Source organism: Gavia stellata, chromosome 14 (genome assembly GCF_030936135.1).
Source record: "Gavia stellata isolate bGavSte3 chromosome 14, bGavSte3.hap2, whole genome shotgun sequence".
NCBI lineage: Eukaryota > Metazoa > Chordata > Aves > Gaviiformes > Gaviidae > Gavia > Gavia stellata.
Genome location: NC_082607.1, coordinates 11,683,356 through 11,696,810, shown reverse-complemented (window position 1 = coordinate 11,696,810; position 13,455 = coordinate 11,683,356). Strand labels below are relative to the sequence as shown.

The following is a 13,455-nucleotide window of genomic DNA, read 5'->3' as shown; positions in this document are numbered from 1 at the left end:
TGGAGCTGCTTGGACACTGTGAGGTTGTGCGTGCGCAAAGGGCCGTGGCCTTAAGTTTCAGGAATAGTGCTATGGGATATTAGAAATACCCCTCACCAACCTCTAGCAGAAATAGTGTTTGGCAGGCCTTTAGCTGTACCTGGGACCTTTGCCCCTGCTTGGACCAGCCTCTTAGATGGAGATGAACGAGTTACCAGGTTCGTGTTGGGGATACAAAAACGCCTACAAGAAAACAGGGCACAAGCCGGATAGTTTCAGCCAGTACCAGCAGGAATGCAAGTACATGATACCCGGTCTGGGGATACGGTAATGATAGAAGTTCACCCTCGCAAAACAAAGTTGGACCCTAAACGGGAGGGTCCGTATACTGTGTTACTAACTTCTTACTTTGCTGTAAAGGTTGCAGAAAAGGATAACTGGATTCACCACTCTCACGTTAAACCACTGCTCCCCACCGCTCTGGTTGCCTGCGGCCGAGGAAGAAAACTCCGCTTGTAGCTGCCTGTTCCCTCCGCGCTCCCCGCCCGGCCCGGGGCAGGGGCACTGGCTGCGCTGCAAGCACCGTCCCGCAGCTCCGAGCGAAGTAAACCGCACCTCTGCCGGCGGGGGGCGGGGCTGGGCTTCGGCGGGTCCCGGCGGGGGGGCGGGGCGGTCGGTTACTGCGGGGGGCCTTGGCCCGCGCAGCGCTGGGCGGGAGAGCGGTCACGTGCTGGCGCGGGGCTTGTCGGGAAGCGGCGGCCCTTCCGGTCCCTGTGCGGCGGCGGCACAACCACGCGGCGCGGCAATGGCGGAAGGGGACGGTGCGCAGCGGCGGGAACTGCCGGGGTGGCGCCTCGCCTCGCCTCGCCGGGCGCGGTGTGCATAGGCGGGAGGGGGCTCGGGGAGCTCCGGCGGGGGAGGCGTCCGCGCGGGGCTCTGGGCCGCCGTGGCGCCACGTGGGTGAGGGTCGGCGGTGGGCCCGGCCCGGAGGGGTTCGGGGCTGCGGCGCCCTCCCAGGTCCGCCCCGCTCCCGGCGCGGTGGGGCCGGCAGGGCCTCGGCGGGGACGCTCAGCGTGTCGCTTCCGCAGGTTCCAGCGTGAAGAAGCGGCGGAAGAAGGAGAAGCGGGTTCTTCCAGATGAGGATGTAGCGGTGAGGGCGGGGGAGCTGCCTGGGGCCGGGCTCCGGGTGCCTGGGGGCTTCCCCAGCCCGATCCGTGGCGGCGCCGTGGGATGGTCCGTAGGGCTGGAGTAGCGGTACCTCGCAGCGTGCCTAAATGGGCTTGCCCGCGCTATCACCGGGGGCAGCGTGGCCGTTCCGCGGGCAGCGGAGCCGCCGCTTGGGGGGCGGTTCACGAGCCACGTGGAGGCAGCGGGCGGGAGCGCGGGCCTTCGGGTTTCCCTTCTCTGATCTCGGGTAACTTCATCTGCCCTCAGGACATTCAGCACACGGAAGAATTTTTCATCAAGCCTGAGTCTCGGATCGCCCAGCTGGACACATCGCAGTGGCCCTTGCTGCTGAAGGTAGAGCGGGTTATAGACAACCTCGTGGCCCATCCCTGCTTCTGCTCTTTCTTTTGTCCTCTCTCAGTGCAGGCCCGTGGAGATGCACAGCTCCTTCTCTCTGTAACCCTACTGCTAAGAAACAGCATGTGTGACACTCAAAGCATGCACCTCACACTCTGCATGCAGAAATCATGTTATGAAGTTTGTCCAGCAGTATCATTTGTACGCCTGCTTTCTAAGTTTTACCGTCTCCTGTAAAGACCCCATCAGATTTCTTCAGCTATTTAGTTCGGTCTGACAGTGGCCTGTGGTCTGTGTAGACGACTTAGTTGCTTGTGCTGAGTTTCTGGGGCACACTGGAATTATACTGCATTGTAAATGCTGGTATTGCTTTCCCATCTCTTTCAGTGCAGGCGTTCCATTTCTTTCTCTTTCTGTAAAACGTTGTGGTTTCATTGTTGGGTTATTTTCATTTTGGAAGAGGCTCTTTCACTTAAATCTACAAATCAGATGTGGTGTAACTGGGGAGACGTATCAGGGCAAAGCAGCACTGGAACCAAGGTGAGCTAAAGAACACTTGTAACTTTTGCTTGGATTTTGTAGAACTTTGACAAGTTAAATGTGATGACGGCACACTACACACCTCTTTCTTCTGGTGCTAATCCTCTGAAGAGAGAGATTTCTGACTATGTTAGGTGAGTGCAATAAGGGCCAGAGTGATTTATTTTTGTCTCACACTTAATATCTTCAAAACATGTTCTGTTTTGGATTCCCCTTGTACTACCTTTCCGCTTGACTTGGTGCCTTGCTACTAACCAGTAAATGTCTAAATAGGACCCTCTGGTCACGTCACTTCCTGTAAAGTTTGCTTTGTTCTGTGGTTGTGGCTGGTCTGTGGGCAAACATGCAAACACTTGAGGAATTCTCTGAGGTCTTATGGAAAGTCCTTTGTTCTGCTAGGCTTTGAGAATGCTTGGAGTTTGTTTGTAGCATTTGGTTTGGCTTAAGCACAGAGTAGTGATGAGCAGTCTGGGAAGAAGAGAATTCTTTGTCCATGGAATAGGAATATATCACCTGCTGTGCACAGAGCAGCTCAACATGTACTCACTGAGAGCAGCTGTGAGGCTCATAGCTTATTTGGTTGTATAGAAATAGATTTCTTTGCAGTCATGACAAACATTGTCAAAGTTTTTGCACTGTTGCTCTGTTTGCGCTGATGCTTAGCTCCTACTCTGTAATCTTGCACTATAGGTCTGGCTTTATTAACCTCGACAAACCTTCCAATCCATCTTCACATGAGGTGGTTGCATGGATCCGACGCATCCTTCGAGTAGAGAAGACTGGACACAGTGGCACTCTGGATCCTAAGGTGACTGGGTGCCTCATTGTGTGTATTGAGAGGGCAACACGACTGGTCAAATCTCAGCAGAGCGCAGGTATGTTTATTGCCCGGGACCATTTACTGTCTCAGTGACTGGGGAGGTGTGGAGTTCTTTTGGAGATAAAATGAAGATTTTCAGTCTTTGTAAGGGCTACGCTTGGTCTTCAGTGCTTTGAGCTTAAAGGTTGCTTATCCTTCTCACTCCAAGCCAGTGAGGGTGCACCCATGCTGTCACGAGTTGTTGGGTTTTTTTGGTTTTTTTTTTTGATTGCTTCTCTGGGGCTTATGCTGTTTAAGTCAGTGAAGACACTTTTGACAGGCTGGTTTCATGTACTAACTGAACTTACGGCCTCAGCCTCTACCAGTCCAGTGAAATAAAGCTTGGTGAAGAAATAAATGTAGCTTAGATTTATTTTATTGGAAGAATGACCAACTCCATAATAAACTATGCACACTTCCTAGGAGAGGTGGTTGTGAAAATTTCAGGGCTCTGTGGATGTGTGGCTGTGAAGCAGTGTGGACCTTGAGGTCAACATTAAATGCAAGTGGCCACTCCTGACTGCTCTTGTCGTTCTTTCAGGCAAAGAGTATGTGGGAATTGTTCGGCTGCACAATGCAATTGAAAGTGAGGCTCAGCTTGCCAGGGTAAGTCTCGGCATGCTCTTAGCCGTGCTGGCACTTTACGTGCAAAGTGTTCAGTATTGGTGGGAGATGAGAGGGTAGGAGCCGGAGCTCAGGTGCGCTCTGTGTGTGAGGTGATGACGAAGTTTATCCATTCTCTGAGTGCAGTGGTGCTGCCCTCCTGCAGCGCCCTGATTCCTGTTCTAGGGTCTGGGTGCTGTGCAGCCTCCAGAGACCCTCCAGTCTCCCAGTGTCCTACTGGGGGCTGCTGTGGTGTGTGGCTGGCTGCTTGCAGGAGTGAAGTGGTGCTGGCAGGGTTGGAGCCCCTGTTTGGGGGCTCTGTCCTTGCTGAGATGAGGGATGATGTCTGATCACATACTGCCACCTGATGAAAAAGCCCAGCCATGCTCACTGGCAGCTGGGGTAGTATTTTGACCACATCGCTGGTTCAGATTGGCTTTATTAAATATGACATAATCACATTATGATGAACCTTGTGGTTTCTCACTCATAGAAGTGGTTGTAATTACTGGAGACCCCAGGCCCTCCTATGTTAGGGCACAGGTGTGAGCTGTTACTACTTCTGCTTCTACCCTCAGGCAATAGAAACTCTGACAGGCGCACTGTTTCAGCGACCGCCCCTCATTGCTGCTGTCAAACGACAACTGAGAGTCAGAACCATCTATGAGAGCAAGCTGGTGGAGTATGATCCTGAGAGAAGATTAGGTAAAACAGGGCTTTCCTGCCTTTTTCCTATTCAGCTGACAGCTCATAAAATTTTTTCTGAAATGGGCTGCTTCCCATACTTGGCAGATGTCTTAAGAGGTAAATCCTCACCACCATCAAGCAGTAACTGCTTCGTGCATTACTTTGGTGTGCTGAGAAGCAAATCCCATCTATTTTTTGTACTGCTCCATCCTTCATTGAAGAGCCAGATGATGTCAATTAGATGGCATTAGCACTCAGTGCAAAGATGACGTTCATCTATCACCCCAGGCTGATGGCTCTGTGAAAGGTTGGACATACAGCTTTCAACTGGAGGGAGCTTCTAGATGTGGTTCGTTTCTAGATACGTATTTAAATACTCTTCTGTCCTGTCCTGCATTTCAGGTATCTTCTGGGTGAGCTGTGAAGCAGGCACGTATATCCGAACACTCTGTGTTCACCTTGGTTTGCTGCTTGGTGTGGGGGGCCAGATGCAAGAGCTCCGCAGAGTGCGTTCAGGCATCCTGGGAGAGAAGGTAGAGTGGTACCTCTAACTATAACCAGCAAATTTGAAGTTGTGAGAACTGCAAGAGTTCCTTGGAACTGTGTTAGTTTTACAGTGTTACGAGAAGGTATAGGAGCATGGCGGCTGGGAGGAGTTTTGTGAATAGCCCCGAAAACATGGGAGCTCTTGCCATAGACGGTCTGTAACCAAAGTGTTGAGTTCAGTTCGGGGTGTTGCCCCTGTTCTGGTAATTAAGCTTTGGGACAGTGAGTGACTGGGAAGTACACCATGGTGACTGAAAGTTTGTTTTATGCCACCTGTGTTTCTCAGCCTACAAACCATGCATGTGCCATGAGTTCAGGCATGTGAGCTGTCTGCTTAGCAGTCTGAGACTGCTTAGTGTCAGGGCACAATGCAGGGAACATGCTTCATTGAAATGAGCCTGGGAGATGCAGTCTTGTGTGATCTTCAACACTTGTACAGTCTTTTCAGTCTGGTCATAGCTGGATCCTGCTGCCGGTCCAAACTCGGAAACTAATTTGTTTCCTTCCAAAGCGGAGTATCAGAGTGCAAGTGCTTCCACACCCATCTGTGGTCTTACAACAGCTGTAATCACTGGCAGTCATTTCTGAATTCCAGGTGTTGGGTGCTTATAGCTGCTTCAAGAATCTATTCTATATCACAGATTGAAGAGCTGGTTAATTTAGACTTCTACTCACTAATCTGTGTCCAGAAGCCCCACGTATTTGTTTAAGTTTGGTCATAGTTCAAAGTGTCATCTGTACAGACCTCATACGCTAGATCCAAGTGCTGTCTGAGATTAGGAAGGTTGAAGTCTGTGGTAGCACAAGTCAGGCTGACCTCGAGCTGTTGATGGAAAGTATTCTTGCCTCTTTTAGGTTGCTTTTTTGATGTTTCTGAGTTGGGCATCTGTTTTTCACTCACTTCCAGCACACTATTTGCTGTTGGACTTCAGCTGCTTTCTTGTGTGTGTTTTGAGTTGGTGGCTGGTAGGAGAGTTTAGAGGGGTTGTGTCTTTGCAGGACAACATGGTGACTATGCATGATGTACTGGATGCACAGTGGCAGTATGACAACAACAAGGATGACAGCTACCTGCGAAGAGTGATCCTGCCATTGGAGAAACTGCTGACTTCACACAAGCGGCTAGTCATGAAAGACAGCGCAGTGAGTTCCTGAGATAGTGCCAGTTGACAGCCGGAGACTGCAAAGTGCCCTCCTAACTTGTATAGCTAATATAATAAATGGGGGATCAGGATCCACCTGATGTCCAGTGCTGTCCTGATTGTGAGCTGTGTAGGACCTAGTGTAGGCCACTGCCAGATCAGCAGTAAGATGCAAGAGCCAAAAATTGAGTGCCAGAGAAGCTGCTCTCCTTACTTCAGGACGATGCTGATGGTTATAAGAGATCTGCCTCACAAGTTGTTTGCTGTGATAGGCGCTTTGCTTGCTTTTTTCCAAAGCCCCCTAAGTTTTATATAGTGGACAATAAGAAATAGTTACGTAGGGATGATATTGCAGGGACAGTAATGGCAATGGGAAGCTAAAATATTAAAGGGACTTCTAACCTTGTTTTTATTTTCTAATAGCTTATAAGCCCTCCTGTTCCCTACATTTTCAGGTTAATGCCATTTGCTATGGAGCCAAGATCATGCTGCCTGGTGTCCTGAGGTATGAAGACGGTATTGAGCTTAATCAGGAGATTGTTGTCATCACCACGAAAGGAGAAGCTATCTGCCTAGGTATGAAATTCCTTGTTCTTCTTGTGCCCAGCTAACTGCAGAAATAACAGACTGCGGTCCAGTGAATGCACAACAAACAAGTCCCCGTGCACAGAAGGTTTAGGTAGTGCTTCCTGATGGGGACTGTGGGTTAGTATGGCCTAAGGCAGCTGGTGCTGGGCAGGATGTTAAGAAGCAGTGGCTGCATCAGTCCTTGGCAAGGTGTGAAGAGTTCCTCAGTCTGGTTTCAGCTGTGTGATGCTCAGGTGCACTCTGTGTGAGGTGATGACGAAGTTTATCCATTCTCTGAGTGCAGCGGTGCTGTCCTCCTGCAGCACCCCGATTCCTGTTCTAGGGTCTGGGTGCTGTGTAGCCTCCAGAGACCCTCCAGTCTCCCAGTGTCCTACTGGGAGCTGCTGTGGTGTGTGGCTGGCTGCTTGCAGGAGTGAAGTGGTGCTGGCAGGGTTGGAGCCCCTGTTTGGGGGCTCTGTCCTCACTGAGATGAGGGATGATGTCTGATCACATATTGCTACCTGGCACATCACGCTTCTGGAGCAGATCGGTGTAAAAGGACTTGAGCAACTACCAGCTTTTGTGAAGTGACTCGGAAGGGTGCTTTGTTCTAACCAGAGTCTTCAAAGAAGCTGTGTAGGTGGTAGGTGCTGACATACTGTACAGATGTTCGGTTGTGATGCTCCGTGCTGCGCAGCCTCATGCTCTGTCCAGGCCCATGGGACTGAGGGGCCTTGGAGGTGTAACACAGCCAAGCCGTTCCACCCTGTTGTTTGTATTGCCTGCACTCTGGTCGTCTTGGGGACCTGGCAAGAAAAACGTATTTATTGGTAGGAATAGTCTCCTCTAGTTTGGCTCTGCAAGGTTTTGGAACCTGATGAAGGAGCAGCACTGCTATAGTGGCGTGGTTCCTTGAGCTGCCCGGAAGTGCTCCAGCAGCTGCTCACAGAGCTCTTTTCCATCCAGTGGTGGTGTTGGTGCTGCTCTGGGAAATGATCGGTCTTACTGTGCTCACTGATCTCGAACGAGTCTTCTGGTGTAAGCTGGAGAGGCCTGTGCTTATGGTGTGGTTAATCTGTGACTGATGCACTTGCTGCCTTTGACCAGGGTAGCTCTCTGAAGCATTAGTCCAGAACTTACCTCCAGTGAGGTTTTGGGGTGAAATGGCACTGGTGGGGAGTGTTGCTTCTCTGTGTGATGATAAAGGAAGAGCAGGCTAAATGCAGCAGGTTCTTGCATCGCTGTCACAGTTCTGCTGTTAAAGAGTTAATGAACTCTGCCTGCTTCTGCAGCCATTGCCTTGATGACCACAGCAGTCATTTCTACCTGTGACCATGGCATTGTGGCGAAGATCAAGAGAGTGATCATGGAGAGAGACACATATCCCCGCAAATGGGGTCTCGGTCCCAAGGTGAGCGGCATGGTGGTGTGGTTAGTCCCAGAGTGGTGGTAGGAGCCCAGCTGTTGGGATGTGGGACTCTGGGCCCCTCGGGCAGAGCTGCCTCTGTGTCCTTCTCCAGGGCCTTAGTGTAATTCTGCTGTGCTCTCCTGGAGCCGTGATGATGGCGCTTCCTGGGGCCGTGCCAGCCCAGTGCTGGTGGGAGCAAGGCTTTCCCTCCCAATGGAGCCTGGGCAGTTCTACCCAAGGCCCAGCTGGGGCTGCCACTGGTGCTCAGGTATGGGCTCCTCAGGCCTGTACAGTACCAGCCCTCTTCTGGTAAAGAGCCAAATGATGTGAAATGGATGGCATTAGCACTCTGTGCAAAGATGACCTTCATCTATCACCCCATACTGATGGCTCTGGAGCAGCTGGGCAAGAAGCTGCGTTTCCTTTGGTGCAACTGCAGTAGTGCCAAAATGCAAACTGTCTTGTGAGACACAAAACTGCCTGAAGGACACGAGCAGTGGCAACACCTGTTGTTGGGTTCCTCTCCCATCTTAAGCATGTGGTAGTGATGGAAATCGGCAGGTCAGCAGTGCTAGCTTAACTGCACCCAGACTGATGTTTCACTGTGGTGAGTGATGCAGCTCAGACTTAAAACTCAGTGTCAAGTTGCTGTGGCTTATTCCATTCCTGTCGTTCATGTGAAATGTAGAAAGCTGTGGGGATGCATGCGCATCTCTCTTGCAGCAAATGTAAGGCAATGCAGGCCAGTTCAGGCATCTTGGAGTCTTTAGCAAAGCCTTGCATTTACAGCTGGAGTGGTTCACCTGAAATATGGCAGGTCATTAAGCTGTAGAAACCCAGTCAAAGATCTGAGCTCCATGATGTGCAGAGTCTTCTTATTCTGCTGCTGTTACTTCCCCCACAGATTAGCCCTTATTTACTGATGAAGATGCCTCCTTCGGAGATTTGTAGGCTGCTGTGCAGGGGATGTTTTGTGTGATTTGTTAGAAGATCCTTGGAGAAGTGTTAAATCAGTAATGCTGTAATTGTTAGCTTGTTCCTGGGTTACCTCCTCTTAGGCCGAGTGGCTGAAGCTCCGGGGAGGAGAAATCCTTCCTGGAGCAGCAGTCTGACTTGTTGCATGTTGCTCTCAGGCCAGTCAAAAGAAGATGATGATCCAGAAGGGTCTGCTGGACAAGCATGGAAAGCCCAATGAGAGCACACCAGATTCCTGGAAGAAGGAGTATGTGGATTACAGGTGGGTACAGGGTGTGTGGCTCCTGCATGGTGGGCAGAAGGGAGCCCCATGCAGTGAGGGCTGAGCGGGGTGCTGCCGTTTGTGCTTGGAGCGTATTAGGCCTGGCCCAGGGCTGTCGGCTCTCTGGATATGTGGGGTGTGGTGGCATTTCTTGCGGTCCCAGGAAACGTGCTGCTAGTGGGCAGCACTGGAGGGAAAGGCCCTGAGCAGACGGTTATCCCTTTCTAGCCTGTGCTTGTGGTTTTAGAGGGAGTCAGTCTGCTAAATTAAATGGGGGAGGCCTTGCTGTTGCCCAGCCCAGCTGGCCCTGGTGCAGGCTGCGGGTCTTCCCCACACCAGCCTCCCCACCCAGTGCCTGGCGTGGGTTTTGGAGCCCTTGCGAGGGGAACAGGGCTTTGTACTTGTACAGAGCAGTGCGAGGCAGCAGCTGTCTTGCTCAGCCTGGGGATCTTCTCTTTCAGGGATGCCTCCAAGAAAGAGGCAGCTGCCGTTCCCCGAGCTGTTTCAGAGCTGGAGAGGGCTCCAAAAGTGAGTATCGTTAGTGCTCTCTGGCTGTAAGGTTGTTTGGGCCCTGATGAAGAGTGGATATGTTCCCGTTCCTTTAGGCAGTTGGTATCAGGTGCTGGATTGTGTGCTGCTTTGGTTGGTTGTTTTACAGGGGAAGGTGTTTCATACTCTGGGAGCCTAGTGCCCCAGTGTGTGTTGTGGTTGCGTGGCCCATGAGCTAGCTGAAGGGTGACCTGTTTAGGGCCTTACCCCCGGGTGTTTGTCTCTGGGATGTTGTACTTTGGGTGCAAGTCCTGTAGCACAGTATGAGAATGAGCTCTGAGTTGTGGGGTACAAGCTGCAGCATCCAAGGAAGTATGTTGTATGGAGCCACAATGGAGGTTTGTTGTGCCAGAGAACCTTTCTGGAGACTACAGACAGTTGCAGAAATGTCCGTGCAAGAGTTGCATCTAAACTTCTGTAAGTCAGGGCTTGTGCCGTGATCTAAGTCAGGGCTTGTGCATGCACTTCAAAAGGTGCAGCATCAGGCAAAATAGTTGCAATGGGCTTGCAAACAGTTTTCCCATCACTTGAGCTCCTTTGGAAGATCGCATGTCTGATGTGTTCCCCTAACAGAGGAAGCGAGAATCAGAGAGTGAAAGTGAGGAGGTTGTGACCCCACCATCCCCTGCCACCCCACCACCAGAGGAGCTGAGCAAAAAGGAAAAGAAAAAGAAGAAGAAAGAGAAGAAGGCCAAAGAGGCAGCTGAGAGTGGGGGAGAGCAAATAGAAGTGGTATGTAACTAGGTGCTGCCATGGTACGGTCCAAGCATGGGACAGATTGTCGTCTCTCCCTAATACCTCCAGGATAAACGCATCAGCATCCTGATGTGCATGTCCCCAAAGTGCTAGGCTCCCCACAGGCAGAGAAAGATGTCTATATAGGTGCATTGGTAAACTGAACTGGTTGAGGGTGGTGGGAGATCGGGCATGTGAGGCTTGTGGGGGTGGATCTGCAGTGAGGCAGGGATGGGGTGAGCAGCCATCTGTGCCTCGGGGCAGTTCGTGGGTACACGTTCCTGCCAAGCCACCTCTGTGCTCTGGTGCCTTGTAATGGGACCCGGTGGGAGGATGGTGCCTGGCATGGTGCTGGCATTCAGTCAGCGTGCTTGAGTGCTTGTATGGTGGTGAAGGAGGACTGTGGCCATGGGGAGCCTGCACTGCATCTGGAGTGGGGCATTTCCTCCTGAAATGAGCAGTGGGGGATTCCTTTTTGATTTCTTCCTGACCTCTCCAACCTCTTCACAGACCAGTGAGACCAGCACCAAGAAGAAGAAGAAGAAGAAACAAAAGGAGGTAGAAGAGAGCTCGGAGTAAGCAACTGGATCTGTCCCAAAGCAGGCGACCTCTTCGGTAGGGAGGGAGGAGTCTGAGGCCTTGAGAAAAAAGAGGACTGGCTGTGTGGCAGAGGGGCCAGCAAGTTCCAAGTTCCTTTTCTGCTGTGTACACAAGTGAGCGGGTGTGTTTGTCCAGGATACACCCTGCTCAGGTACCCCTCCTCATCCTGTTTTAAGGGTTGCCAGAGGAGCGGGGTGCCTGACTGCCCCTGCACTGGATCGCTTTCTAAAGCTGATGCCAATAGAAGTGGTACCTTCAGCAAAGTTGTAGCTCCTGGCTCTTACTTGGTGTCTCTCTTTTCCCCTTGAGAGGGAGGAATAACGTTTCTCCCCCTCTTGTCCTGCCTCTTTCTTCCTTTTCTTCCAAGGTTGGTGCTGTTACCTGACAGTCACAGAATGTGTTGGTGTCTGAAGGACTGGCTTTGTCATGTCCCATCTGAATGGGTTTGGATGGGGACAGTTAAATTGGTTATTTGAAGGGCTCTGGTTTGTTTTAACCTGGCTGTGTGCTTGGCTTGACCCTCAGCTAGATGAGATCAAATAGTCCACCCAGATATTCTTCAGTACTTTTTCTAACTTTATCATAAAAGGATTAGAACATTAAATTCCTGCTTTTCATGTTATAGTGACCTGCTTGTTAGTTGTCAGCTGATCCCCAGACCCAGTGCCCCAGTGACCTTGTCAGTGTGTACCTCTTGCTGGCTCTTCGCTCTTCTCTACCCAGTTGCTGGAATGGGACCACAGCACTTAGAGCTGCCTTCCCTAGTTTTGATACCTAATATGCTCTGAAGGCTAGAAGTGGGGACGCTGCTGGGGAGCAGAAGCGAAGTGACCAGAAGGTGGCTGGCCAGTATGCTTTTCTAAAGGGCTGTTGGGACTGGAGTCCTCATGAGGAAAAGCTTGGCCAGAGGCAGCTCTGCAAGGGGCACTGGGTGTGGGGCTTGAGCGGTTTCAGAAAGACTTGTCCTAATTTCCTTATCTGGGGTGGCTTGCTGGGGGCAGGAGGTCTCTGTCACAGGGGTGGTGCTGAGCCAGAATTTTAACCCCTTTTAATGGGGAAGGATCCAGGCTGCTTTGTTCTGAGCTTCATCGCTGCAGAGATTCTGTAACATTTGTCTTAGCATCATGCATTGCTTTTGTCTTAACTGTCTGACTTTTCTCCCCTCCGATGCTAGAGATACACACAGGCAGCGGGGCCAGCAGCTGGTGGCTGTCAGAACCTGAGCAGAAGAAAAACTCCATTTTTATTTACTCTTTTTTACATAAAAATAAAAGCCCTATTTTTGAACGGGTGATTTTCTTGCTCATGTGGCCCCTATAAGAGGTCAGTGGTCTGTCCATGGGGAGCTGAGGCAGCTTAATGCATGTGCATGCTGGAGCTGGGCAGGTAGATGGCTGCCCCTTCTGCGCAGCGTTTGTGCTGCTCTCCTAAAGACCACTTCTTTGCACCAGCAGCTTCATGTTGACATGGCCTGACTGAACAGAGAGCTTTGGCTGGAACTCATGAAAAACAAGAAAGTTTATGACCTCTGGAAGAAGGGGCAGGCAACTCAGGAGGACTACAAGGATGTTGTGAGGTTTTGCAGGGAGAAAATTAGAAGGGCCAAAGCCCAACTAGAACTTAACCTGGTGACGGCCGTAAAAGACAACAAAAATGTTTCTATAAATACATTAGCAACAAAAGGAGGGCTAAGGAGAATCTCCACCCTTTATTGGACATGGAGGGAAACACAGTGACAAAGGATGAGGAAAAGGCTGAGGTACTTAATGCCTTCCTTGCCTCAGTTGTTCTCCGGGTATCCAGCCCCCTGAGCTGAAAGATAGGGATGGGGAGCAGAATGAAGCCCCCACAATGCAAGGGGAAATGGTTTGTGACATGCTACACCACTTCGACACCCACAAGTCTATGGGACTGGATGGGATCCACCTAAGGGTATTGAGGGAGCTGGCGGAAGTGCTCACCAAGCCACCTTCCATCATCTACCAGCAGTCCTGGTTAACCGGGGAAGTCCCAGTGGACTGGAGGTTAGCAAATGTGATGCCCATCTACAAGAAGGGCCAAAAGGAGGATTTGGGGAACTACAGGCCTGTCAGCCTGACCTTGGTGCCAGGGAAGATTATGGAGCAGATCAGCTTGAGTGCCATCACATGGCACATACAGGACAACCAGGCGATTGGGCCCAGTCAGCATGGGTTTATGAAAGGCAGGTCCTGCTTGACCAACCTGATCTCCTTCTATGACCAGGTGACCCGCCTAGTGTATGAGGGAAAGGCTGTGGATAGTCTACCTGGACTTTAGTAAAGCCTTTGACACCATTTCCCACAGCATTCTCTTGGAGAAACTGGCTCCTCGAGACTTGGACAGGCGCACTCTTCACTGGGTAAAAAACTGGCTGGATGGCCGGGCCCAAAGGGTTGTGGTGAATGGAGTTAAATCCAGTTGACGGCCAGTCACAAGTTGGGTTCTGCAGGGCTCAGTA

At 51.1% G+C, this 13,455-nt stretch overlaps 1 protein-coding gene and 5 non-coding genes across 6 annotated transcripts; all 6 read left to right on the top strand.

Moving 5' to 3' along the window:
* The first annotated feature begins 770 nt into the window (after window positions 1–770).
* Window positions 771–11,118, top strand: DKC1 (dyskerin pseudouridine synthase 1). Its single transcript, XM_059824393.1, has 15 exons — window positions 771–800; window positions 1,068–1,129; window positions 1,414–1,500; window positions 2,086–2,177; window positions 2,734–2,918; window positions 3,444–3,508; window positions 4,084–4,210; window positions 4,595–4,725; window positions 5,738–5,881; window positions 6,336–6,456; window positions 7,740–7,858; window positions 8,989–9,092; window positions 9,554–9,620; window positions 10,215–10,373; window positions 10,887–11,118. The coding sequence occupies exons 1-15, from the start codon at window positions 785–787 to the stop codon at window positions 10,953–10,955; spliced, it is 1,548 nt and encodes a 515-aa protein (XP_059680376.1). The 5' UTR covers window positions 771–784; the 3' UTR covers window positions 10,956–11,118.
* LOC132318198 (small nucleolar RNA SNORD17) lies at window positions 3,614–3,859 on the top strand. The gene has a single exon (XR_009484299.1). It is a non-coding gene; the product is annotated as a small nucleolar RNA SNORD17 (small nucleolar RNA).
* On the top strand, window positions 4,415–4,490 carry LOC132318201 (small nucleolar RNA SNORD83). The gene has a single exon (XR_009484302.1). It is a non-coding gene; the product is annotated as a small nucleolar RNA SNORD83 (small nucleolar RNA).
* LOC132318196 (small nucleolar RNA SNORA36 family) lies at window positions 4,899–5,033 on the top strand. Its single transcript, XR_009484297.1, has one exon. It is a non-coding gene; the product is annotated as a small nucleolar RNA SNORA36 family (small nucleolar RNA).
* Window positions 6,713–6,958, top strand: LOC132318197 (small nucleolar RNA SNORD17). Its single transcript, XR_009484298.1, has one exon. It is a non-coding gene; the product is annotated as a small nucleolar RNA SNORD17 (small nucleolar RNA).
* LOC132318200 (small nucleolar RNA SNORD83) lies at window positions 8,172–8,247 on the top strand. Its single transcript, XR_009484301.1, has one exon. It is a non-coding gene; the product is annotated as a small nucleolar RNA SNORD83 (small nucleolar RNA).
* Window positions 11,119–13,455: the final 2,337 nt, after the last annotated feature.